This window comes from Bufo bufo, chromosome 4, assembly GCF_905171765.1.
Source record: "Bufo bufo chromosome 4, aBufBuf1.1, whole genome shotgun sequence".
NCBI classification, from domain to species: domain Eukaryota; kingdom Metazoa; phylum Chordata; class Amphibia; order Anura; family Bufonidae; genus Bufo; species Bufo bufo.
In genome coordinates this window covers 200,221,231-200,248,582 of record NC_053392.1, presented here as the reverse complement: position 1 = coordinate 200,248,582, position 27,352 = coordinate 200,221,231, and the positions used below count along the sequence as shown (strand labels likewise).

The 27,352-nt window shown below is 41.5% G+C and overlaps 1 protein-coding gene across 8 annotated transcripts in view; it reads left to right on the top strand.

The window, feature by feature from the left end:
• TNIK (TRAF2 and NCK interacting kinase) overlaps positions 1 to 27,352 on the top strand; it is a 335,955-nt gene that overhangs the window by 235,850 nt on the left and 72,753 nt on the right. For 4 of the 8 annotated variants that reach the window (XM_040428228.1, XM_040428232.1, XM_040428229.1 and 1 more), the window contains exons 14-17: positions 2,665 to 2,751; positions 4,943 to 5,146; positions 11,699 to 12,082; positions 17,295 to 17,459. In XM_040428228.1, coding sequence (XP_040284162.1) covers positions 2,665 to 2,751; positions 4,943 to 5,146; positions 11,699 to 12,082; positions 17,295 to 17,459 — 840 coding nt within the window. The remainder of the gene's footprint in view (positions 1 to 2,664; positions 2,752 to 4,942; positions 5,147 to 11,698; positions 12,083 to 17,294; positions 17,460 to 27,352) is intronic. The other 4 variants (XM_040428231.1, XM_040428230.1, XM_040428234.1 and 1 more) reach the window with 3 other exon arrangements.

Sequence of the window (27,352 nt, the reverse complement as noted above, 5' to 3'; positions counted from 1 at the left end):
ACTGTTCTATTATGGGCTGAACGTTCCATAAAATGCGTAATGCACAAGGCTTTTTTTTTGTGTTTTTTATTTTTTTCGTGTGGTATCGAATGGTATCGAGTATCGCAATACTTTTTTATGGTATCGAAATCTAATCTAAATTTTGGTATCGTGACAACCCTACATGCAAGATCACCAGCCAGTGTGCTCCAATTGACATGTCATGAAAGTCATGTTTGGGATATCAATAACTAATCATATAACTGAATTATTTACAACAGGAAATACTTTTTCATGGAGAACATTTTTTACTTTTTTTTTTATCAAAGAGTTAGCAGAATATAAAGTTTTGGACACATTCATTAATTACTACTGGATTCATAGTAAATATAATGTCATATACACTGCTCTACATTGAAATTGCAACACCAAGAAGGAAAAGTTGTGGAATAATGGAAATCACAGGATCTATAGACATATTAATGATATGCAGATGATAAAAAAAACCTAAATATTCCAAACTTCTTGATTTATTCAGTATTGAGTTATTAATGGTTGTCTGAGGAATGTTCTGCCATGCTGAATGTACTTGAACACAAATCATCAATATCCGCTTCTGGCAGCTCTAATTGCGTTTGCCATCCAATGACTTCCAACATTTGTTTGAAGGGAGAATAGTCTGGAGGCACTGCAGGCCATGGAAGTGCGTTTAGGACACGCAGGCTGCTCCCAGTAGCACAAGAAACATACTGCCCGGCACTGTCTTACTGAAAAAAAGGGCTCCTGTGATTCTTTGAAGAAATGGCTGTACCCCTGGATCCAGGACCAACTCAATGTAACGCCAAGCTGTTAGTGTACCTAAAATGAAGACTAAAGGGGTCCACCTACCGTACATTATGCTACCCCACATCATAATCCTGGGAGTAGGACTGGTGTGACGTTCCCTTGTGAAGACATCTTCATGATGCTGCCCACATGGTCTCCAGACCAATCTCCAGCTATCATTGTGTATGAGACAAAAGCAGGACTGGTCACTGAAGAGAATAGACCTCCATTTTAGCCTCCATTGCCCTCGTGCTGTGCACCATGATAGTCACAAGAGCTGTGGAATAGGGACAATGGAATACATGTAGCTGGACGTCTAGCTCGTAGCCCAATGTCGTACAGACACCTTCTGATGGTTTATGCAGACACTTATTGCCACCGTAGGCTTGGGATGTGACGTCCAATTTCACTTACAGTACAGATTGGATCACTACACACCATTCTTCTAATCGGATGATCCGTCCGTGCAGAGGTTTACCTCTATACACCTCTTGCTGTCATTCCAGTTTGTCGTCATTCTCCCAACCACTAGGACTCGTAACACTGAACAGTACTGACATCTCCGCCTAGGCGTGGAGCGATCTGCTGAAGTGATAAACCAAGGTCTCTCAGTTCAAGGATTCTGATGCTCTCAGTTTACGACAAGTGGTGATGAACAGGAGACATCGCGCAATCAGCCCACACGACTCGATTTGATTTTTGAGGTTTCATGTGGCTAAAAACTTTGCCTTCAATTTGGCTTTTATGTACCTCACACGCCACAAATTGGAACTAGCTGCTTGAAAATGTGATAATTTGCTGATATGATTTGCATTACCTTGCAGCCTGTCCTTCTTAGTGGTGCAATTTCAATGGTGAGGAGTGTATATAGGAACGGTAAACATAGAACATACACAGAAAAGAATCCCAGCACCTCCTGCCTTAAAGGGGTTGCCCAAGGTGGCGAAATGTGATAAAACAATAAAAGAAACATTACTTACCTGTTTATTCCCCCAACATTCCCGTGTGGCCACTCAAGTGCTCCCTACTGTCTCTGTTTACTTTACTTCAGCGATTATGTGCCTGTATATCCACATGACCACTGCAGCCAATCACTGGCCTCAGCAGTCTTGTGCCCTATATTGCTGAGCACAGTGATTGGCTGCAGGACTCGCATGGACATGTAGGCATATCACTGCTGCAGCCACTTAGAGACCAGTGGGGAGGACATAATGTCAAGCATTGGAATGGAAGGATGAATAAATGAGTGAGTAATGTTTTATTGTTTCATCATATTCCCCAAATCATGCCGACCATTATGGAAATGAATGGCTCAACTATTGATGAGCCAGTTTCTCATGTGGCGATTCACCTTAAACAAAATGTAAAATGTCTCTTTCCCTTGCTACATCGTCAATAGACGCTCCATACCGGTAATTATCTGCACGTGTAGAAAGACATTTAATGGGCTATTGAAAAAGTGTCCCTTAGTCTGCCATGTGCCACAGCTCCAGTCCCCCTGGCGGTTCTAGGCTTTGTTTGGCTGCAGAGATGATTCCACTTGACCAGTGCAGCAAATCACTGGCCTCAGCGGTCATGTGCCATATACCGCTCAGGTTAGTGAATGGATACAGTGGCTTCTGGGGTATATGGGTGCACTAACTCATCAATAAATATATGGTTCAGGGTGCCTCAAGAGTGCGTAGTACCTTGAAGCTGTAGTAACGTTGAGGTGACGGTAACACTGCTGGTTTCTGTGGATAACTCTGTACTGCTCACTGTTCTTTTACTAATTTGTATGATTTCTGTGGTATCTGATGGGCTATTTCACTAATCTCTAGCCTTCTCACTTCTTTCTCTTTCGGACACTGTCCCTGCCAGGAGTACATAAGGCGACAGCTAGAGGAAGAGCAGAGGCAATTAGAGATCTTGCAGCAGCAATTACTGCAGGAACAAGCCCTGCTTCTGGTAATGACCATGTGCCCTGCTCCAGCATGTCCCGTCCATCGTGTGTATGTGCATGACAGGAAGCATTTGTCAGTCGTACCACCCTCATGACATTTGCATGTTTGTACATCTGTATTTATCACACTCTTTAATCAGATTACCAGTATCATAATTTTCAATATGGCTACAGAAGCTGTTCTTAAAAGGGTTGTCCGTCTTTTTCTTACTGATGATCTATTCTTTGGATAGGTCATCAGCATCTGATCGGCAGGGTCCAAAACCCGGGACCCCCGCTGATCAACTGTTTGAGAAGGCAGCGGCGTTCACAGTAGCGCCGCAGCCTTCTCACTGCTTTCCGCAGGCCAGTGACCTTACAACTATGGGTCACATGGCCTGGGCGTAGCTCAACCCCATTCACTTCAATGCTGATGACCTATGCAAAGGTTTGAAGTAGTTCACAAGTAGTACTGAAGATAATAAGTCCAGATTGTTATTTTTTATTTTTCTACTGCCCTATCATTAGTGGTCAACCTTCTAATGATAATGAGATGACTGGGAACCGTCCCAGTCTATACAGAAAAGCTGACCAGTCTGCTGCAGAAAATATCAAAGGTTCAGAAGAGAAGAACAGGGACCTGCAGGATGTAGTCGGAATACAGTACAGGTACAGGAGATACTTTTATTATTTAATTTGCAACACGTTTCAGGTCCGAATAAGACTCTTCATCAGGCATTAACAAGGCTGAAATGCGTTGCAAATCAACGAATAAAAGTATCTTCTGTATTCTGACTGTATCTTTGAGGTAGCAACATGAAGTCCCCCTTCTTTTCTTTTGAACCTTTGCAATCATCCAGCCTGGTTGGGGATCGCAAGCAGCACCTTCACATAAGCCTCAGCGGGTGGTTGCGCCCGCTGCAACACATCCAGTTGAGAGGCGTACTAGTCGGCTGCATCCTCCTATATCCTGTGGTCCTTCCCATGTGTGCTCTTCTTCACTTGTTTTAACAGAAAATATAAATAGATTAAAAAATAAATAAATCTTATCTGGATAATGACCTTTAAAAAAAAATATAAATTTTTTCAATATAAGCTCCCTGTCCTTTTCACAACCCCTTTTCGGGAAAGTGGTGATGGCAGTGGAGGAACGATACTTGCCAAAATCTTTGCATGAATGGTGGTTAAAAAGTCGCAAACACAATGGTGGAGATTTATCAAAACTGGCTTAGTTGCCCATAGCAACCAATCAGATTCCACCTTTCATTTTCCAAAGGAGCTCTGAAAAATGAAAGGTAGAATCTGATTAGTTGCTATGGGCAACTAAGCCAGTTCTACCTTATGCCAATTTTGATAAATCTCCCCCAATGTTTGCGAATTTTTTATGCCATAAAACTTGCATGGGGGAGGGGGGGAATAATACATTTCTTCCATTATAAAGTTATTGTATATCCAATGCAACTTGTATAAAACTATTATTGTGCACTTTATTAATTACAGGCCACTTGATTAGGCTTTTCTTCTGTAGCAGATACTGCACTCCATATTTTAGTTAATAAGTAACTTTAAGGGCTCTTTCACACGAGCGGATGCCGTGCGGGTAATCTGCTGCGTGAAAGAAAGCCAAGCCCCGCTCCGGACAGCAGAGACATGGAGCAGTAACATGATGATAATGCTCTTTGCCTCTCTGTGATCTTTTTACTACAAAATCACAGGTAGATAAAGTTGTCACTGTAATTTTGTAGTAAAAAGATCACAGAGAGGCAAAGATCATTATCAATCATGTTACTGCCCCGTGTCTCTGCTGTCCGGAGCGGGGCTTGGCCCTCATTCACGCAGCAGATTAGCCACACGGGATCCTCTCGTGTGAAAGAGCCCTAAGAGATGTGGATTAAAGGGGTATTTTTATTATTTAATGATATGCCAATCAGACAGGTCATTAGGTTTAAGCGACTCTTATCTATGACCTGGATGTATGATGGGTCCTGGTGCTGTTTTTAATCCCATGTCTTCACTGGTCAGTGAGAGTTTTTACATTTTGATGCAGGTCTATTACTTAGATTCTTGTCTTCCATGATCCATTTCAATCACCTTCACCATTCACACACTTTTGGCGCTTTGAATGTTCACTTTCTGTAGGCCTCACTCATACCACTAATGGACATGTAAATTACTGTAGACTTGTGTAACTTTTTTACTGTTTTGTTGGTTTTGAAGGAGTATAAGCGCAAGCAGCTAGAAGAACAAAGGCAAGCGGAAAGGTTACAGAGGCAACTGCAACAGGAAAGAGACTACTTAGTCTCTCTGCAGCAGCAACAGCAGCAGCAGCGACAACAGGAGCAAAGACCACCTGACAAGAAGCCCTTATATCATTACAAGGAAGGACTGAACCCCGCAGAGAAGCCAGCATGGGCAAAAGAGGTATGGAGGCTGTATTATCTGAAAGTACTGCCATTCTCTATAAAGTTTGTAGAAGACCTTCCGTTTCTTTCAGTTTTTCTATAAGGCCTTCAGTTCCATTGATGGTCACTGTACAAGGTTTATATGTGTAGTGTTTTTATTAATTGGCTGATGTTTTGTATGATTTTGGTTCACTAATGGTAAGCCGGAGGAGAATTCCGTTTTTATGTATTAGTTATGTATTCTTTTATTTGTATTTTTTTATATGTCATGAACCATTACTTGCTTAGTGTCTTGCTTTGAGTTAGCTCGAGATTTACACTAAATATTTTATTTATAAAAACCACATCATTTCCATGTTTCGGAGTCATCTCCAAAGTATTTTTCAGGAAATCATCTGTTCCTTTACCGGCAGTGGCTTTGGGCTACTTTCTGACTAACTGATAACTATAGGTGATACTTCAGGCAATATGTGTATTTGAAATGGACAAATGCTCCTCATTCAAAATGTATTTCCAAATGAAAATGTTAAACTAAGATCTGTTACATTTGAATTGGTTCTTACATGAATTAAAATTGTTTAAAATGCTAAGTCTACTTTCACACTCGCGCTTTGGCTTTCCGTTTGTGAGATACGTTCAGACCTCTCAGAAGAGGTCCAAAACGGATCAGTTTGCATTCTAATGCATTCTGAATGGAAAAGGATCCGCTCAGAATCCATCAGTTTGCCTCCGTTCCGCCTCCATTCCGCTCTGGAGGCGGACACCAAAATGCTGCTTGCAGCCAAACGGATCCGTCCCCATTGACTTACATTGTGTGCCAGGACGGATCCGTTTGGCTGCAAGCAGCATTTTGGTGCGGATCCTTTTCCATTCAGAATGCATTAGAATGCAAACTGATCCGTTTTGGACCTCTTCTGAGAGGTCTGAACGTATCTCACAAACGGAAAGCCAAAGCGCGAGTGTGAAAGTAGACTTAGCATTTTAAACAATTTTAATTCATGTAAGAACCAATTCAAATGTAACAGATCTTAGTTTAACATTTTCATTTGGAAATACAGACACAATCTGGCACAATAGAAAACGGATCCGACCTCCATTGACTTTCAATGGTGTTCAAAATGGATCCGTCTTGGCTATGTTACAGATAATACAAATGGATCCGTTCAGACCGGACGCAGACGGTTGTATTATCTGAGCGGATTCGTCCATGAACGCGAATGTGAAAGTAGCCTTAGTTTTACAAGCAAAATGAGTGTTCCATTAATAAAGTATACAATAAAAATTTACTTAAAGGGGTTGTCCGAGATCATTCTAAATCTTGCAAGCCACCAAATGGTCTGAAATAAAATAAAAAAATGTATACTTACCTTTTTTTCGTGCGCTGTTCTTTGCACTGCTGGTCCAGGCCTCCTGCCACTGCTTGTTTACAAACTGCAGCTGTCACGTGACATACATCTGCAAATCACAATGGCAGCTCGTGATTACACTGCCGAGGACAGTGTTTTCCTGCAGCCATCAGCTGCCATATACCCAAAAATTCAGGAAGATAGTCGGCACTCAGACCCAATGCGCGCCGGCACGTGGAGGAAAAGGATCCATAGTATAATAAAGAAATTCCCAGCGAGCGCTTGTAATCTTCAGTTCATATGCTCTTTATTTCATAAATACATCAAAATGCGGTAATGGACACGTTTCGGCCCGTCCAGCCTTCATCAACCCACATTGGTATGGAGTTCACAAACTTAAATCACGATTTCTCCACCACGTGTGGTGACGTCAGACGCCCAGAAGGGGGCAGAGATTATACAAATGTCAATCAGTTAGAGCAACGACATAGTATATCCACGCTACATACTTGAAAAATCATACAAACACAAATACATGATAGCATAAATGCTGATACCACCCAAATTGCAGCAAGTCATCTTTGATTTGTTGTCTGAAAAAGAAGAGTAATCATCATTAATCACCCAATAATACAACAGCATAATTCATAAAAAATGCATAATCTCATACTCTATTCAATCCTCTGGGCTGTAATGTGCCCAGAGTATGAATCCAATACGCTTCTCTGCGCACCAAAAGATTTTTGATATTGCCACCCTTTCTGGGTCTCTTCACCTGTTCTAGAGTATATGAATTGGAGAACCGCACTCTATTTGACAAGCTCTGGTGCCAATCAAGGGCTGGAAACAGCCAATGTACATATAGTGAGTTTGAGGCACACAGATTTTAAGTATTGCAATTCAAAAGTGTTTATTTAATTATACAGTAGTTTCATCCAATTGCCCAATATTTTTATCCAAGGATCTCTCGACCAGAATCTCTCGACCAGACGTTTAGGTCCCATTAGACCTTCATCAGCGGTCACATTTTATCTGCTCTGGCGCGATGAGTTGGTCTCAGGGCGTTAGGAATCTTTGCAACATCTCATCTACCCTTCGTTCTTGTAACTGTGACTGACTCACAGTTACAAGAACGAAGGGTAGATGAGATGTTGCAAAGATTCGAATTGAGGGGTTATCCACCTCAAGTCTTGAAAGAAGCCACTATTATTCCCATACAATCAAAAAGGAGCAATAAGGACCCCCGCATTGCATTTACGCATAAATTCCATCCTTTTAATAGGAAATTTGATCATATCATCCGTAAACATTGGCCATTGTTAGGCAAAGCATATCCACAGGTACTGGAGTAAAAAATACTCCTTTAATCTGCAATAAGCATGGTACCAACTATCGTGATCAACTAGCCCATGCGGACATTGGTCCTACGAAAACAATCTCTAGACCAAGAACAATAGGTAGTCAAAAGAATGGTACCTACCCCTGCTTGCATTGTGTGCAGTGTTCCCACGTTATTAAAGGAGAAGTCTTCTACCATCCACACACAGGTAAGGCCTTTAAATTTAAAGGCTTTTTTACCTGCGTTTCTACTAATGTTATTTACTTGATAAAGTGTCCGTGCGGTTTGGCGTATGTTGGGGAAACAATGCAATCTGTAAAAGATCGCATCTGCAAGCATAAATCCAACATTCGCACAGGCAACCTGTTATTACCCTTACCATTCCATTTCCATTTCAACACTCTGTTTCTCAGTTGAGGTTTCAGATACTAGAACAGGTGAAGAGACCCAGAAAGGGTGGCAATATCAAAAATCTTTTGGTGCGCAGAGAAGCATATTGGATTCATACTCTGGGCACATTACAGCCCAGAGGATTGAATAGAGTATGAGATTCTGCATTTTTTATGAATTATACTGTTGTATTATTGGGTGATTTATGATGATTACTCTTCTTTTTTTTAATTTTTTTTATTTTTTTATATTTAGTTAGAATAATTTTTATTGAAATATCATAAGTAGACATCGATTCCAACATAGATGATATACATTACATGTGGATTATTCATTACATGTTATTGTTTGCATAACATTAGTGTTCCCACATTATGGTACATTTTATATCATATCTTGTCGATATATATATATTTTTTAAAAGAAGGTAGAATATAGTTAACCTACCAAAACATTTTAACATTTTGCTGTTACAAACTTTCTTTTGTAATTTTTAACATATAAAAATGTTATAAATTGTTACAAATTGTTACAGGTTCAAATTACCTGTAATTCTTAACTGTATATAACTGTACATACAACAGTGACTTCAGGTTGATCGGCTCCTATCAGTACTCCGCCATCCATTATTTTTCTGGATAGTGCTTTAACCAGGTGTCCCACTTTTGTTTTATATAATTGCTTTTCCCTAAACATATTCCATATATTTTTTCATTTATGTACCGTATTTATCGGCGTATAACACGCACTGGCGTATAACACGCACCCTTCATTTTAAGGGAAATTTCAGGAAAAAAAATTAAATTTCAAATTGTACTGCTATGGGGTGGGGGGATCTGTGGATGGAACTGTTATGGGGGGGATCTGTGGATGACACTGCTATATGTCATCCACAGATCCCCCTCATAACAGTGTCCATTTCAAATTGTACTGCTATGGGGTGGGGGGATCTGTGGATGGAACTGTTATGGGGGGGGATCTGTGGATGACACTGCTATATGTCATCCACAGATCCCCCTCATAACAGTGTCCCCCAATACACCGGGCCTCTGCTCACCGAAGTATTTATAAACGTGAATCCTTATCCTGTTATTAAGCTGCCCTCTCCAATTTTCCCATGTTCCCCTGTATCCCCACAGCACTTACGATTCACACGCTTCCATAGCAGGCAGGGCGGATGGCACCAGTAACGTCACTCACTGACGTCGCGCGTCTGCTCCGCCTGCTTCATTCATAAAGGGGGCGGAGCAGGCGCTCAACGTCAGTGAGTGACGTTACTGCTGCCGTCCGCTCTGCCTGCTATTGAAGCTTAAGTAAGTGCTATGGGGATACAGGGGGGACATGGGAACATGGGAGAGGGCAGCTTAATAACAGGATAAGGATTCACGTTTATAAATACTTTGGTGAGCGGCGGGGCCCGGTGTAAGAGTACAGTGACTGCACCGGGCCCCGCCCCTAGTTACGGACTCCAGCCCCTCCTCTCTCCCGGCTCATACAGCGCAATGAATATCGGCGTATAACACGCATACATGATTTGCCCCCTATTTTCAGGGGGAAAAAGTGCGTGTTATACGCCGATAAATACGGTAATTCCTCGAAACCATCTCAATTACATTTTCTATCTTAGGAATATTGCTTGACTTCCAGTTTTTAGCAATCAGTAATCTGTATGCTATACAGATGTGTATAAGAGGATATTGTACTTCTGAGTCTATATTTTCCATTTCCAGGTTTAGCAGCACAAGTTCAGGGGTTACTTTAATAGATTTCCCCATTATCATACTAATTAGGATCTCTAAATCTTTTTTTAGTTTGGCAGGTTTTGGGCATTTCCAAAAGGTGTGCAACAAGGTACCCTTTTGGCTGCATTTTCTCCAACAGTTGTCTAAGCAAGTATTATAGAATTGGTGGAGCTTAACCAGAGTGTAGTACCATCTGCTATACATTTTGAAGAATTGTTCTCTATGATTTGTGCAGATAGTGGCTTTTTTAAACAGTTGTGTCGCCTTGTTCCAATTATTCAGTGTTATACTTCTGTTTAGATCTACTTCCCATTTCTTATGATATGAAACGTTTTCTTGTATTGTATCGTCATTGCAATAGTCATATATCTTTTTGAAGTTGTTTTTTCTCTCGCCACTTATAGAGTAGTTTAACTTCAGACAACAAATCAAAGATGACTTGCTGCAATTTGGGTGGTATCAGCATTTATGCTTTTATGCATTTGTGTTTGTATGTTTTTTCAAGTATGTAGCGTGGATATACTATGTCGTTGCTCTAACTGATTGACATTTGTATAATCTCTGCCCCTTTCTGGGCATCTGACATCACCACACGTGGTGGAGAAATCGTGATTTAAGTTTGTGAACTCTATACCAATGTGGGTTGATGAAGGCTGGACGGGCCAAAACGTGTCCATTACCGCATGTTGATGCATTTATGAAATAAAGAGCATATGAACTGAAGATTACAAGCGCTCGCTGGGAATTTCTTCATTAAGCTGCCATATACCAGCATGTTACTGCTACAATTTATAAAAAAAAAGCAGTAGCAGGACGACCAGACTGGACACAAAGATAAGTGTAAGGTAAGTTTTAGACCATTTGGGGGCTTGTCTGATATTGGCTAAGCGACGCACTTTTACTTGTCAAGTTTTCCCTCTCATTCTCGCTGTGGTCCTGTCTATAACGTGGCTGCAGATGGAGGAGCATGTGACCAGACACATTATTCAGCTTCCTCCAGTGAAGCACCCTGCACCTGACATCTGCGCATGCGCAGGTTGGAATCTAGTAGAGTGTTTTTCAATGGAAGAGGCTGGATGACATATCTCATCACATGCTTCTGCCTCTGAGGCCTTCACATGGACAGGACGGCTGTGCAGATTAGAGGGACAGCTTGCTGATCAAGGGGGCATGGCTCAACCAATATCGAAAATGCTGCAGAACTTCAAGAAGGTTATGTTAGTAAGTAGCATACCGTCTATTCATCAGTAACACATATTTGTTAACATTAGTCATAAATCGGCCAACGTGATGTGGACAGAGCTTAAAACACATTTCTTTGTGCAAACCTATGGCAATCATTAGAGTTTGCTTTTTTCAGCTTATTGCTTTTGCAGTGGCCCAAACTGGATGACATTCAAAGCAGAATTGTAGGGTCAGCCGTGTTTGTTGTAAGGATTTATAGTATCTGCTCTTTGCTTAAAAATATACAAATTTAATTCTGAATACCAAATAATATCAGGTACCCAAGTCATTTCCTAGGCAGCCCTGTGACATGAATACCCAAGCCTAACGTGAATGCAATAGATTTTGCATGTTACAAGAAACCATTGCTAACAGACTGAGTCAAGTCAAATTAACATACAAACACATTGTATGCCAGAGTCATCAAGGAATGTGATGTGCATGCTCCATAAAATTATCTAATTTGTCATTGTGAGTTTTTCTTTTATGTTGTGTTGTAATAGTATGATTTTGTGTGATCCCACTCCCAGGTTCAACAGCGATCTCTTAGTAATTCGCCTGTTCTTCCAGCTAAGCAGCAGCACACTTCTGTTATCGAGCAGCAGGTGCCCCTGGTAACCAAAGATGCATCTACTAGTTGGCAACCCTCAACTAGGCCAAATTCTCAGAACCTGCAAGCATCAGGTCGTGTGAAAATGGACAACTTAGCTCTACCCATGATATTGCCTTCAATTCAGATTTCAGGGCCCTGGTCACAAGCAACACAGAGTGAAGTGCAATCTCTAGATGACGAAGTGAGATTCTTACTCCAAGTGAACTCACAAGAAAATGAACCAGGGAGAAAATCAGTAACTTCCCTTAAAGGGTCCCGATCACAAGGATGTAGTCCAGCCAGGGACACGGGATTTGCCAAGGTCATGAGAGGTTTCAATTCTTTACCAAAACATACATGCATGAACCATTTCCCAGGCATCTGTGAAGGCCACAAGCTTTTCTTGAGTGTAACTTCACGGGAGGACAGGTCATGCATGAATAGTGTACGTCTTGGGAGTCTTGCTACTACAAGACAGCTTAAAAACATCACACCTGCTGTTAAAAGCATGTTTTAACCTCATATGATAACTGACTGTGGTGGCATTGAGATAAACGTAATCCCTCAAATCATTTGTGGCATCTAGTCCTAACAGCTCCCCTGGATGCGGGTCTTTTACTATATCTCCGTACTATTGCTTACTAACCGCTGTCTTTATCCGTTGGTCCCCTACTTCTTGTGTTTGTAAGTGTTGTCTTCTCCGTCATCAGCTTTGCATTGTTTTTTTTTTTTTTTCGGTACAGTTACTCCTATGTACAGTATGTGCATTGACATTTGCAGTCTCAATCTTTAAATGGGATGTTTAAAGATGTTACTGTCAGTTGTGTTAAACTTGCGTACTTGCGTGTTTAAAATTCAGCATAGGAGCTAGTAAAACAAAAAAAACACCATAGAGACTATATTCAAATAGCACTTTGACCCAGTGCCAATACGGGTTGTCATCAAAAACTGATCATCAAGGGTCACCCCTGTGAGATATCTCACAGGGGAAGCCATGGACAACTGTACATTTTCCCAGCAGCATGAATAGGGGAAATGTGGCAAAACATGTCACGCACTGAAATGATGGGACTACCCGTTATTACTTTATATTTCATTTTTTTGGAAAATAACTCTTAAAATCCAGTCAATGCAGTCTTCGTTTATTTCTAGCCAGTAGTAATGTCCAACCACTGGCTTCTTTTCAGTAATCTTGGTAACGGCAGAGAAATCGGGGCTTGCAATATATTGGTTATTCTTAAAATGATGCAAAAAGGAAGAGAATGTGGATCGCACGTCCACATGCCTTGCATCGATCTATTGTTTCTCAGCGCAATTTATGAACTGTATAGGAGGCCATACTCTTAAAATGAGGAAAGGTTTCCTTCTATGTGTACTGCAGTTTTATAATCTATACTCATACATGGAGTTACTTTTGCAGCTGTATAGAGAAGTGTTGAGGTATATAATATATATATATATATATATATATATATATATATATATATATATACTGTATACAGTTTCATCTAGCCTCATCTCTGGAAATACTAATTGCATAGACCTCCAAGTATGGAACACATGTCTATACTGCCCAAGCAATATCCTAGTAATAAAAATTGAAACATTTTCATACCGTAATAAATAGCTTAGCTTTTAAAAGTCATTAAGACAAATCTAGTTTACATGATTAATATACTATAAATTACTCAGGCGAATAGTATAAATAGTAATGTTCATAAATATGGCTGTTTCCTATTAATTAATAGTAAAATGTGTAGTAACAGCAAATAAAACCTACTTGTTGTATAATGACAAGTTACATAATTTTCTAGTATATTTTGTGATGGTCGCACAGGAAGCAGTGAACCTGTGCAATCTGCACATGACCAGGGTTTTCATCCTCTTTAAGTAAAGCTACTTTCACACCAACGTTTTTGCTGGATCCGGCAGGGTTCAGCAAAAAACACTTTCGTTACTGATAATTCAACCACCTGCATCCGTTATGAACGGATCCAGTTTTATTATCTTTAAAATAGCGAAGACGATCCGTCATGAACTCCATTAAAAGTCATTGGGGGACGGATCCGTTTTCTATTGTGGCAGAGAAAACGGATCCGCCCCCATTGACTTACACTGTGCTTACACTGTGTGTCAGGACAGATCCATCTTGCTCCGCACCACATCGCGGACGGAAAAACGCTGCTTGCAGCGTTATTCTGTCCGCGATGGGGACGAAACCAAACGGAACGGAATGCATTCTGGTGCATTCCGTTTCGTTCAGTTCAGTTTTGTCCCCATTGACAATGAATGGGGACAAAATGGAAACGTTCCCCCCCCTGACCCCCGTATTGAGATCCTATGACAGATCGCAATAGCGCAAAGGGAAAGCGCAAGTGTGAAAGTAGCCTCAGCAGTAGAGGTTCCCAGCAGAGATCTTGAACGTCATTTGATGCCCCCAAACATGTTAGAAAATTGTGTATTAATAAATATTGTATAATTCGATAGGCAATTTTTTCCGGTATTTATTAAAACCGGAATTACCCTAAAATATTCTCTAAAAATTCTGTAACGCGCCCCACAGCCTTAATTAGATCTGGTCGTAGCAACTGCCATTAAATAGTTAATCCCAGTATATTCCAGCTATTAGTGTTGACTGTCTTCTTCATCTGGCCTAGTCCTTCACGGATTATCACTGTACCTACAAGTTGCTTATGCAGAGTTTGCTGCATGGGCATGTTTGGAGCATCTACATCCCTTTTTCAACCCCTCTGTTCCCCTTTTTTGCAGTGCATTTACCCCGTAAGGCTACTTTCACACTTGCGGCAGAGGATTCCGGCAGGTAGTTCCGTTGCCTGAATTGCCTGCCTGATCAGGCAAACTGTATGCAAACGCATGTCATTTTTCTGACTGATCAATCAGTCTGAAAAATGCCTGATCGGTCAGAAAAATGCATTGCAATACCGGATCCGTTTTTCCAGTGTCATCAGGCAAAACAGATCCGGTATTTGTTTTTTTCACGTCTTTTCAGGGTCTGCGCATTCCGGTATTTTGAATGCACTAATACATTCCTATGGGAAAAAATGCCGGCATTCAGGCAAGTGTTCGGTTTTTTTCGCCGGAGATAAAACCATAGCATGCTACGGTTTTCTCTTTTGGCTGATCAGTCAAAATGACTGAACTGAAGACATCCTGAACGGATTACTCTCAATTCAGAATGCATGGGGATAAAACTGATCAGTTATTTTCCGGTATAGAGCCCCTAGTACGGAACTCTATGCCGGAAAAGAAAAACGCTAGTGTGAAAGTACCCTTATTACTGCATATCTTCCTGTCCCACCTCGGTATCACGTAATCACCCAGTTTTGCTGTAAATGTTCCCTTTCCACTGCTCTCATTTGTCCGCTTTTTCTCGCACTATTGATTAGAGGTGAAGGCTACCCGCAGAGTGAATGCCCTTCACTTGTCCTGGGGGCCTGGGCCTAGCAATGCTCTGCAGCCAGTGGCAGAATATCTTGCACTAGCTGTCTAGTTTCCTAGAAATACTGTATGCATTACCTTTGTGAGCAAGTCTTAGGGTAAATGTAATTGTGTCCAATCCTTGAAAATGATATCATGCCAGTCACTGCTGATGAGAAATCAGGAGTGCATGCCGCTAGCGTTACCAAGCATCATCCATCCCGCTGCACCAGTGCACATGCCAGGAAGGTCTCTTGTGTTGAAGTCACTCTTTTATACTAAGGGTATTTCATGCAAAACATTCACCTAAATCGTATATGTCATCTTACTATCAGGAAATGATGGCTGTCCTGCCATGACTCTAGTTAGTGGAGGATATCCACGTACTGTCTCTGGATGTGACCGGCTGGTGGTGGTTCATAATGATCCTTTCTGATATTCTGTCCATTGTATGCAATACTCCTTCTTATAGAAGTGTGCTGTGCGTTTATCTATGTATCGTCTATTAATTGATGCATGTTTTAACCACTGTATTCTATTAATTCAATAAGGTAATGTGCATGCCAGCAATGAAATTGTGCTACTGTGTCTTACAGGGGTGAAATTGTGTATGTACTCGCCCATCTTGGGGGTCAATAATAATGAGTTCATAAGAGACACATATAAGTTCTGTGCAACAGTCTCCAAATCTTTTCATTCCTTTCCAACCTTTCTGATTCTATTTTTCATCAGATTTTCCTACATTCAGTTATTTTCATTGCATGATATTAAGTACGGTACATAAAGTATATCAGAATTCATTATAAACAGAATAGCCTATTTCTGCAGAAACTGGTAGACTCCTGAAAATAGCCGAAGAACTAGCTCATGAAGGCTCCCATAAACATGACCCAACAGAAGATCACAAGCAGCATTCATTTTTGCCATCTTAACACATTTGGTCAAGTTGGCAGGAAGTGAGAAGGGTACTAGGCGATCTCAATTCCTGTAAATCACCAGCTCTAACTCCTCATCCCTCTTTTAAATATAATAATTAAAAATTCATCTTCTCAGTGGTTAATGCACTTTATATAAGACACAAGTTACCAGCATTGGCAGTTTATGGACACTTTCTGTAAGGTGACCCTACTATTCCCCTTTCTCCCAAAAAATCATGTGTAATTATTTACCCTTTAAGAGAGCTCATTGGCAGAGAGTAAGCTGTTATCCATCAGGGTGCCCGAACATGCTCTGCATTTCTATTACTGCCAATTCCCAGGCTAAACCTCTACTTGCTGTCGCTTCTCGCGGCCGGGCTGCACCATGTACAGGCACCCTTAATTGCAGTGTTTAATAAGCAAGGCCATCTTTTATTATTTTATATATATGACATTTTTAGATTATTACGATTAACATATCCTCCAACATATACAGGGTATATATATATATATCTATCTATCTATCTGTCTCTAGTATCTATCTATCTGTCTCTAGTATCTATCTATCTATCTCTAGTATCTATCTGTCTATCTATCTTATACCTGTCAAACTGTCTCATACCTAGTTCCTATCTATTTTTTATTAACTTTTTCTTTTAGCCTTACAAATCATTTTAGACTGTCTTATTTTTACGTGCACATTTTAAAAACACGTTTAATCTGGAATAACATTAAGAAACCTATTTCTGAATCTATTAATAATAAAACGACATTATTAGCACTCCCAACGTGTACCTGCACTTTTTCATGAAGACAATCTTCACTGCATTCTCTTCCCATAGACTTACACGTGCTGTGGATGCTGTTTGTCTCCACTGCGTGTGGGCAGAGGATGCACTGTAACTAAACATGATATTTTACTGTTTCTACTTCTTTTGAATCTCGTGGCTTTATAAGTGATTCATTGATCAACTTTATCCCATCCCATAAGCAAATACTGTGCACAATAATGTGCTTTATACTGAAGCTAGCCGTTTTCTAGTTTATAAGAATTATGGTACTTTCTTGTAACCTTAACCTTTACTGTTGACCACCTGCTCTGAGGGTGTGATCTGGCCTTCATAACAGCATGAAGCGTGACTTTTTCTCTGCTTATTTTATTGTTTTCCCGTTGACCAGGTGGAGGAGCGTTCTCGTCTCAATCGTCAGAGCTCCCCTGCAATGCCGCATAAAGTAGCCAATAGGATATCTGACCCAAACCTGCCTCCGAGATCAGAGTCATTCAGCATCAGTGGGGTGCAGCCAGCACGAACACCGCCAATGCACAGACAGATAGACCCACAGGTAAAACTCAAATACTATATAGATTTTATGTATCCAGAAGGGCTTCATTGAACTTGCTTTAGAAATGAGTGTGTCAGCTGCCATGGGCTGTTTCATAAAGCTCCGGTTTCCCTACTTATATTTCACTATACTATTCCAAGTGCCTATAAAACCTGACCAGATAATAAAAATCGAATATCATGAAAGTGGTCCTAGGACCTCATTACATAAAGACCAATTGTAGCCAGCTTTAGGTACTTCACTGTAAAATGTATATAGGACTGTGGTCGCAGATGTAAAGGTGCGAGCGGGAATTTTAAAAAGCACCTGTCAGTAGGACAAACCTTATTATGCCACCAGGATCCTGCTGATTAAAATGATTCCTGTCTTGTGAAAATCGGTTGTGCCATTCCTGAGAAAAAAAGACATTATTAGGCAAATGAATGCTTCAGTGCACAGAGGTACGGGCCCTAACTACTTCTGTGCACTTTTGCTTCTCCGATTCCCAATGCTGGCCAAGCCCCTCTGTGCATCAACACTCTCATTTGCATAAATAAGGGGTTTTTTTCTCTCACGAATGCCATAACAGATTTTCACTTTAATAAACAGGATCAACCCTACCAGACAGTATCATGATTTCATACCGTTGATCCTGCTGATAGATGTACTTTAAGTATTGTTCAATGAACTTGGGGTATCATTTACTTAAAGGGGTTTTCCAAGTTATGAAAAAAAAATATATAGCACTGTAAATCTGATGGGCAGCAATATATAACTAAGCTAAGCAAGTTTTAGGCAAAAGAAAACTTCTATTTCCTCATTTCCCTGGTTGTCTTCTGTCCTTTTGTTTACCTGCAACAACAACAATCTCTGCCCCTCCCCTGCTTTGCAAAGGGAGTGAATACAAGTGCTGCCCTGAGTGACATGTATGCCTGCTGGGAGACTCAGCAGCATGTTGTATGTGTAGGACTACAAGTTCCAGCTATACAATGACGCTGTTGATACACACAGGATCTTCCCCCTACCTGTTCTTGTGCAATGCTCTGCAGAACTCCTCTAGTATGTCAGCTCCTGTTCCCAGCATTTGTCTCCTCACTGCCTGCAGCTACTCAGTAAAGCATTCAGCCCCGAGCCTGTGCTGCTGAAGGGGTTAAAGTTTTTCCTGAATCCAGGGAGACAGCAATAAGCAGCAGATGGCAGTGCAGGGGGTGTGGCCAGCACAGTGACGTCTCGTGTACAGACGCATAGCTGCTCTCTCAGGCTTGTGCAAGAAACATCATCAGAGCAGGGAGAGATGCTGACATCACAGGTCATGTGACCCTCAGTGAAATCTGAGAAAGCAGCAACTGCAGATAAAGTAAGTGCATGGTAAAGCCTTTACATTTGATTAGTTATAAACATACAAAGAACAAAAAAATAACTCGGACAACTCCTTTAAGTTAGGTGTTTCCAGTAGGATCAGGTTCTTTAAAGAACAAGTGATATAACTTGGTAATGTTTTACCACATGAAGTGGATCAGTTTAGTGGACATATATTTAACATTGATTCATAAATCAGTATTAAAATTAATATTCCCTAAAATTAAGCTATAGCCTCACTTTAGAATATATTATTTTTCGGTTGACTATTTTAGTTTTAGGTGTGTCTTTACATTTGCCCAAAATTGCCCAAGCAAAAATGTTCTGTGTATTTCATGTAAGTTTTGTATGTGCTGTGTACTTCTCATCTACAAAGTTTTATTTTAGAGTCATTTTACACGGGCTGGTAACAGCCTGGAGCGAATTTGATTTAAAGGGGTTGTCTCACTTCAGCAAGTGGCATTTATTTATGTAGAGAAACTTAGTACAAGCCACTTACGTATTGTTATTATCCATATTGCTTCCTCCTTGTTTCCATGGTTACGACCACCCTGCAATCCATCAGTGATGGCTGCGCTTGCACACTGTAGACCTCTCTGGAACTGTACATAGGCTGGTTCTTTTTTCTATAGTGTGCAAGCATGACCACTGCTGATGGATTGCAGGGTGGTCAAAACCATGGAAACGAGCAGTGTATAATGTGATGGAAAAATGAATCCAGCCAGCAAAGGAAGCAATATGGACAATCACTATACATTAGTAAGTGCCTTGTATTAACTTTCTCCACATGATAAATTCCACTTAATAAAGTGACACAACTCCTTTAAATCAATCACTACTCATTTAAAGGGCATTTTACACGGACTGAAGCAAACTGTATGGGGGACAATCGATCATTAGCTCTGTTGTTCGTCCACCCCATACAGTTTGCATACTATTGGCAGCACATCTCTTGTCTACATAGGGAGATGTACTGCCGACAAACAATTATTTTTTTCAGTCGTAATAAAAGATCTGATCAGCCGATAAACGAGTGGCCAAGCAAACCTGTGTTCTCAGTAGGAAGATGGAAAAGAAGCCACTGCCAGACTTCTTTGTCAGTGGGTTGTCTTCCCAAAAACAAGAGGATTGGGCAGTTGAAATGCAACTGCCCGATCCTTATCTTCCCTAACTTCTGCTGTCATGGAAGCATTGGAAGGCCCTCAAACACCTTAGCTGGTGAGCCAGTTTAATGCTGGGCACACTAATTAGATAAATTGTGCTGACCGACGACTGTCTCTCCTGATCCTACCATACCTAAGCATGCTTGGCTCGAATGAGCATGGATATGTAATGAATGGGGAGAATGGAGAAAAACATGGCCATACACAAGTGGCATATTTTCTTAGAGCAAAAAGATTGGTCATTTGAAATACGTGCCTGATTGTATCTCCCCAACATAAGAACATTTTAACATTTTCAACACACTGGCCTGAAGAAGGGACCTCAGAGTCTCGAAAGCTTGCCCTATAACATTGTGTATTTTAGTAAGCCATTAAAGGCCATCAAATTATAATATTTTATATTGTTTCTCTTTTGGAGAGCATCAAGACTTCAGCACACTGTATACTTTTGCACTATTGATCAGTTTTAATGAATAAAAGCAACACTGGGTTGCAGGAATTTTACTTACTATTGGGCTTCAGTTGTGTTCATACACTCAGTTCGCAAACAACTATTCCACAAAATACAGATACCTTCTTTGTGCATTCCATGTATTTCTGATGTCAGATATGCAAAAAATATGGATGTGTGCATTGTCATAAAAATCAATGGGTCAGTGTGCTTTCCACTAAATATGCAGATGGCACACATATGAGTTACAAGCCTCCAAAGCTGAGATGAGACCCTGTGCTGCAGAATAACAAGTGGTTCACTAGTTTTTTGCCACTAATAAGTCATGTGACATCTCACAGTTTACCAATGTGTATGGGGGCTGTTATAGAGAACCTGTCACCACAAAACGTGCAATCTGCAGGCAGCACGATATACAGCAGGAGGAGCTGAGCAGATTGATTTATAGTTCTGTGGGAACTTGCAATTTATACATTTACATCTCTGCCTTTTCTCTACTTAAGACCACCACTGTGTACAGCTATCAGTGACTGACAGCTATCTCTGTATACACACTTACACAGAGAATGCTATCAGTCACTGATAACACATCCTCCGTGTACAACTATCAGTGACTGACAGCTATCTATATATACACAATTACACAGAGAATTCTATCTATCACTGATAACACCTCCCTGGGTACAGCTATCAGTGACTGACAGCTATCTATGTGTATCTCTTTTCTGGTGTTGAGATCCATCATAGGATCTCAATACCGGAGAAAAACGCTTCGGTTTTGTCCCCATTCATTGTTAATGGGGACAAAACGTAACTGAACAGAATGGAATGCTCCAAAATGCATTCCGTTCTGTTTGATTGCGTTCCCATACCGGAGAGCAAACCGCAGCAAGCTGCGGTTTTCTTTCAGTCATGGGATGCGGAGCAAAACACAATAGAAAACGGATTTGTTCCCAATTGACTTTCAACTGTGTTTATCACGAATCCGTCCTTGCTATGTTAAAGTTAATACAACTGGATCCGTTCATAAAAGATGCAGATGGTTGTATTTTCGGTAATGGAAGCATTTTTGCTGATCCCTGCCGGATCCAGCAAAAACGCTAGTGTGAAAGTAGCCTTACACAAAGAATGCTATCAGTCATAATAACACGTCCCTTGTGTACAGCTGTCAGTGACTGACAGCTATCTCTGTATACACACTTACACAGAGAATGCTATCAATCACTGATAACACCTCCCCCCGTGTACAGCTATCAGTGATTGACAGCTATCTCTGTATACACACTTACACAGAGAATGCTATTAATCACTGATAACACCTCCCCTGTGTACAGCTATCAGTGACTGAGAGCTATCTCTGTATACACACTTACACAGAGAATACTATCAATCACTGATAACACAACCCCCCTCCCCACCAGGGAATAATATTAACTCCCCACCCCATGTACGGAGAGCTGTTCATGGGGTGGTCTTAAGTTGAGAAAAGGCAGAGATATAAATGTGTATCAATTTGCTTAGCTCTTCTCTGCTCTATAACACGCAGACTGCATTTTGTGCATACAGATCCTCTTTACTGGAGGCTTATCCACAGATGCGATGCTGCATTTGCCTTCAGGAGCCTAGCTGTAGGTGTGGAGAGATAGCAGTTGCATCTGGACCCTGTTCCCTCAGGGGTCCCTCTGCCACATACAACCCCTGGCAAACATTATGGAATCACCACACTTCTAGCAAATAGATAAATCACAGAAATTACACAGAACTGTGTTAGTTTAACGAGCATTCTGGTTTGTAGGTGTAAGTGCATTATTTTAATTAATGGCATGGTTTTTCCCAATCAAGTAGAATATAGATTGGAATATTTTGTAAAATGCAAAAATACAAAAGTGAAAATGGTTTAAATCTCTGACATCTGGTATAATAAAAACATCTAGCTCTTCCACGCTATGACTAAGAACTGCACTGTTTGAAATGCGTCAGTGGTGCAATGGCTACATAATGGAACCCTTTTTTAAATGGATATTGAATGAAGCTGGATGTTTTTATTATACAAGATATAAAACTACTTTCACTTTTGTATCGTTGGACTTTGTTGATCTGACCGGCCATGTGTCCCGGCACTTGTCTGAATAAGAACTGCACTGAGCATATGGCAGATAGAAGAAAGGAACGTAAGTAAGCTCCAAATGACTTTTTGTATCCCTTATAAAATGCTCATTTTTGGTTAAAAAAAAGACTTACAAACTTTTCCAAGCTGTTGGCCTTGGATAAGTGTAGGAAAACCTGCCCTAACAAGACAATTGTCAAGCAACTTAATGGAAAGGATTCCAAACTCCTTTAAAATAGAAATTATGGCAGAAAATAAAAAAGTGGGAGATTTCTCAAACTGGTGTAAAGTAGAACTGGCTTAGTTGCCCCTAGCAACCAATCAGATTGCATCTTTCATTTTCCAAAGGAGCAATCAAAAATGAAAGGTGGAATCTGATTGGTCGCTATGGGCAACTAAGCCAGTTCTACTTTACACAGTTTGATAAATGACCCCCAAAGTGCTTAAAGGGGATATCCAACCTCAAAAATGCCCCTCTAACTGCTCGGGTCCCTCACACAGATTGTACTTGCCTCGCTCCCCGGCACCCACGTCGCTCCTGATGCCCACACAGCCGCTGCTGCATTTCCCCATCGCATGGATCAAAACATCCAGGGGGTTAGGGTTGGCAGCCAATAGCCCACAATGGTAGGGAGGCTTGTTCACTTTGCGGACTGCTATTGGCTGAATTTCCTCCCCCCCTCTCGCCAGATGTTTTGATCCACGCATTTTTGGCTTTGGATAACCCCTTTAATAAAATCTGTGAAGGAATTAAAATTGGCAAAAATGACCATGGAAATGAGTATTGAATTTATCCTTTCTGGTGACGTGCTAATGAAACATATAAAGATGACTCCGTGGGGAAAAAAAACAAAAAACCTTCCACTTAGGCCTCATGCACACGACCGTTGTGTGCACCCGTGGCCGTTGTGCCGTTTTCCGTTTTTTTTCACGGACCCATTGACTTTCAATGGGTCCGTGGAAAAATCGGAAAATGCACAGTTTTGCAGCCGCATCCGTGATCCGTGTTTCCTGGCCGTGAAAAAAATATGACCTGTCCTATTTTTTTCACGGCCAACGGTTCACGGACCCATTCAAGTCAATGGGTCCGTGAAAGAACACGGATGCACACAAGATTGGCATCCGTGTCCGTGATCCGTGGCCGTAGGTTAGTTTTTATACAGACGGATCCGAAGATCCGTCTGCATAAAAGCTTTTTCATAGCTGAGTTTTCACTTCGTTAAAACTCAGAACCGACAGTGTATTCTAACACAGAGGCGTTCCCATGGTGATGGGGACGCTTCAGGTTAGAATATACTAACAGAACTGTGTACATGACTGCCCCCTGCTGCCGGCCCCCTCCCTCCCCTGTAGTTAACTCGTTGGTGGCCAGTGGGGAGCTCCCGGCCGGACCTGTCACTTACCAGTAGGAGGAGCTCCCGGCTGGACGCAGAGATCGCAGCTCGCAGGTAAGTATAATGGTTCTACAAATTGCTAAGTAACCATGGCAACCGGGACTGCAGTAGCGTCCTGGTTGCCATGGTTACCGATCGGAGCCCCAGCGATTAAACTGAGACTCCGATCGGTACACTCCGCTGCCACCAATGATAGGGGGGAGATTTTAATTAGGAGGGGGAGGGAGGGGAGAAGGCCCACTGGCCACCAACGAGTTAACTACAGGGGAGGGAGGGGGGGGGCCCACTGGCCACCAACGAGTTAACTACAGGGGAGGGAGGGGGGGCCCACTGGCCACCAACGAGTTAACTACAGGGGAGGGAGGGGGGGGGGCCCACTGGCCACCAACGAGTTAACTACAGGGGAGGGAGGGGGGCCGGCCACACTGGCCACCAATGTGTTAACTACAGGGGGGGGGGGCTGCCTCTTTTAGTATATTCTAACCTGAAGCGTCCCCATCACCATGGGAACGCCTCTGTGTTAGAATATACTGTCGGATTTGAGTTTCACGATGTAACTCAAATCCGACAGTATATTCTAACATAGAGGCGTTCCCATGGTGATGGGGAAGCTTCAAGTTAAAATATACCATCGGATTGGAGAAAACTCCGATCCGATGGTATATTAACTCCTGACTTTACATTGAAAGTCAATGGGGGACGGATCCGTTTGAAATTGCACCATATTGTGTCAATGTCAAACGGATCCGTCCCCATTGACTTGCATTGTAATTCAGGACGGATCCGTTTGGCTCCGCACGGCCAGGCGGACACCAAAACGACTTTTTTTTCATGTCCGTGGATCCTCCAAAAATCAAGGAAGACCCACGGACGAAAAAACGGTCACGGATCACGGGAAAACGGAACCCCGTTTTGCGGACCGCAAAAAAATACGGTCGTGTGCATGAGGCCTTAGGCTACATGCACACGACCGTTGTTTGTTTCCATGTCTGTTCCGTGTTTTTTGCGGATAGGATGTGGACCCATTCATTTCAATGGATCCGCAAAAGGTGTTGTCCGCATCAGTATGTCTGTTCCGTAGCCCCGCAAAAAAAAGAGAACATGTACTATTCTTTTCCGTTTTAGGCATTGTTACAATGGATCCGCAAAAAAAAAAAACGGATGGCATACGTTTTTTTTTGCGGATCCGCAATTTTCGGACCGCAAAACACATACGGTCGTGTGCATGTAGCCCTATGATAAGGGATTTCATGTCGGGTAAAGGTCCAAAAGAAATGGGAATCGTTATGTTATCATTCAGTGCACAGGTGGATATAGAACTTTCGGACACTTTTCCATTCTATCAGTAGAAAATAGGTTTTCATTTTTCAGGATGGTAATACATCTTGCCCCAGAGTAAAAAAAAAATGTTGGTCCATGACAAGGTTCCTTCCTGCAAAGCTGATCTGTCAACCATTCAAGTTGGAAGCAGCATGTGGTACAATATTATCATTGGCTACATCCGTGCCTCTAACTGGGCCTGTAACCCTCCCAACAGTCACATTAAAATTTGAAAAACCATCCCGAAAATGACTTTTTTTTTTTATTGTAGATTTTGAGTTTATGTCTACAGTAAATCTAGTTGGCGCACAACTCTGCGAACACAAGTGCATTTTAACCCCTATCTCCCGATGTTGAGGAGATAATACTGTGATTCTGGTCTCGTTTTAAGATTAGATTGCCAGCTTTCAAACAAGACCAGACCCATATATCTTGTACAGATACTGAGATACAGTCCTGATCAAAAGTTTAAGACCAATTGAAAAATGGCAAAAAATCATATTTTACATTGTTGGATCTTAACAAGGTTCCAAGTAAAGCTTCAACATGCAACAAGAAGAAATGAGAGTGAGACAAAACATTTTTTGAGCATTCAATTAATTGAAAATAACTATTAAACTGAAACAGGCTGTTTTTCAGCTGATCAAAAGTTTAGGACCACATGCCTTTAAAAGGCATAATCTGTGCAAAGATGTGGATTCATTGTCATTTTCTGTCAGGTAGTCACACGTTGTGATGGCAAAGGCAAAAAAACTCTCCCTTTTTGAACGTGGTCGGGTTGTTGAACTGCATAAGCAGGGTCTCTCACAGCGTGCCATCGCTGCTGAGGTGGGACGCAGTAAGACAGTCATTTGGAATTTCTTAAATGATCCTGAGGGTTATGGAACAAAAAATTCAAGTGGAAGACCCCAAAAAATGTCATCAGCACTGAGCCGGAGGATCCAATTGGCTGTCCGTCAAGACACTGGACGATCATCGACCCAAATTAAGGCCCTTACTGGTGCTGACTGCAGCCCCATAACCATCAGACGGCATCTGAGACTGAAGGGCTTCAAAAACAAAAACGTCTTCAAAGACCTAGTCTCCTTGAACGCCACAGAACTGTTCGTTTGGACTTTGCAAGAGAGCACCAAACGTGCAACATTCAAAGGTGGAAGAAAGTTTTATTCTCTGATGAGAAAAAAATTAACCTTGATGCTCCTGATGGTTTCCAACGTTACTGGCATGACAAGCAGATCCCACCTGAGATGTTTTCTATGCGCCACAGTGGAGGGGGCGCCATAATGGTCTGGGGTGCTTTTTCCTTCAGTGGAACAATGGAGCTTCAGGAAGTGCAGGGGCGTCAAACGGCCGCTGGCTATGTCCAGATGTTGCAGAGAGCATTCCTCATGACTGAGGGCCCTTGTCTGTGTGGTAACGACTGGGTTTTCCAACAGGACAACGCTACAGTACACAATGCCCGCAGGACAAGGGACTTCTTCCAGGAGAATAACATCACTCTTTTGGCCCATCCTGCGTGTTCCCCTGATCTAAATCCAATTGAGAACCTTTGGGGATGGATGGCAAGGGAAGTTTACAAAAATGGACAACAGTTCCAGACAGTAGATGGCCCTCGTGCGGCCGTCTTCACCACTTGGATAAAATGTTCCCACTCACCTCATGGAAACGCTTGCATCAAGCATGCCGAAACAAATTTTTGAAATGATAAACAATAACGGCGGAGCTACTCATTACTGAGTTCATGTTTGGAAGTTGGATTTCTGTTTTGGGGGGGTTTAGGTTATTTTTGGGAGGTGTGGTCCTAAACTTTTGATCAGCTGAAAAACAGCCTGTTTCAGTTTATTCGTTGTTTTCATTAAATTGAATGCTCAACAAATGTTTTGTCTCACTCCCATTTCTACTTGTTGCATGTTGAAGCTCTACTTGGAACCTTGTTAAGATCCAGCCATGCTAAATATGATTTTTTGCCATTTTTCAAGTGGTCTTAAACTTTTCATCAGGACTGTATGAAGCAGCCAACCACCCCCATCAACCTGCTTGCGCTGAATTGTTAGTTAGGCCTTTTTCCCAAAGACCAAACTGGTAAGGGATTAAAGAACTAAGTGGAATTTTTTTCCTCT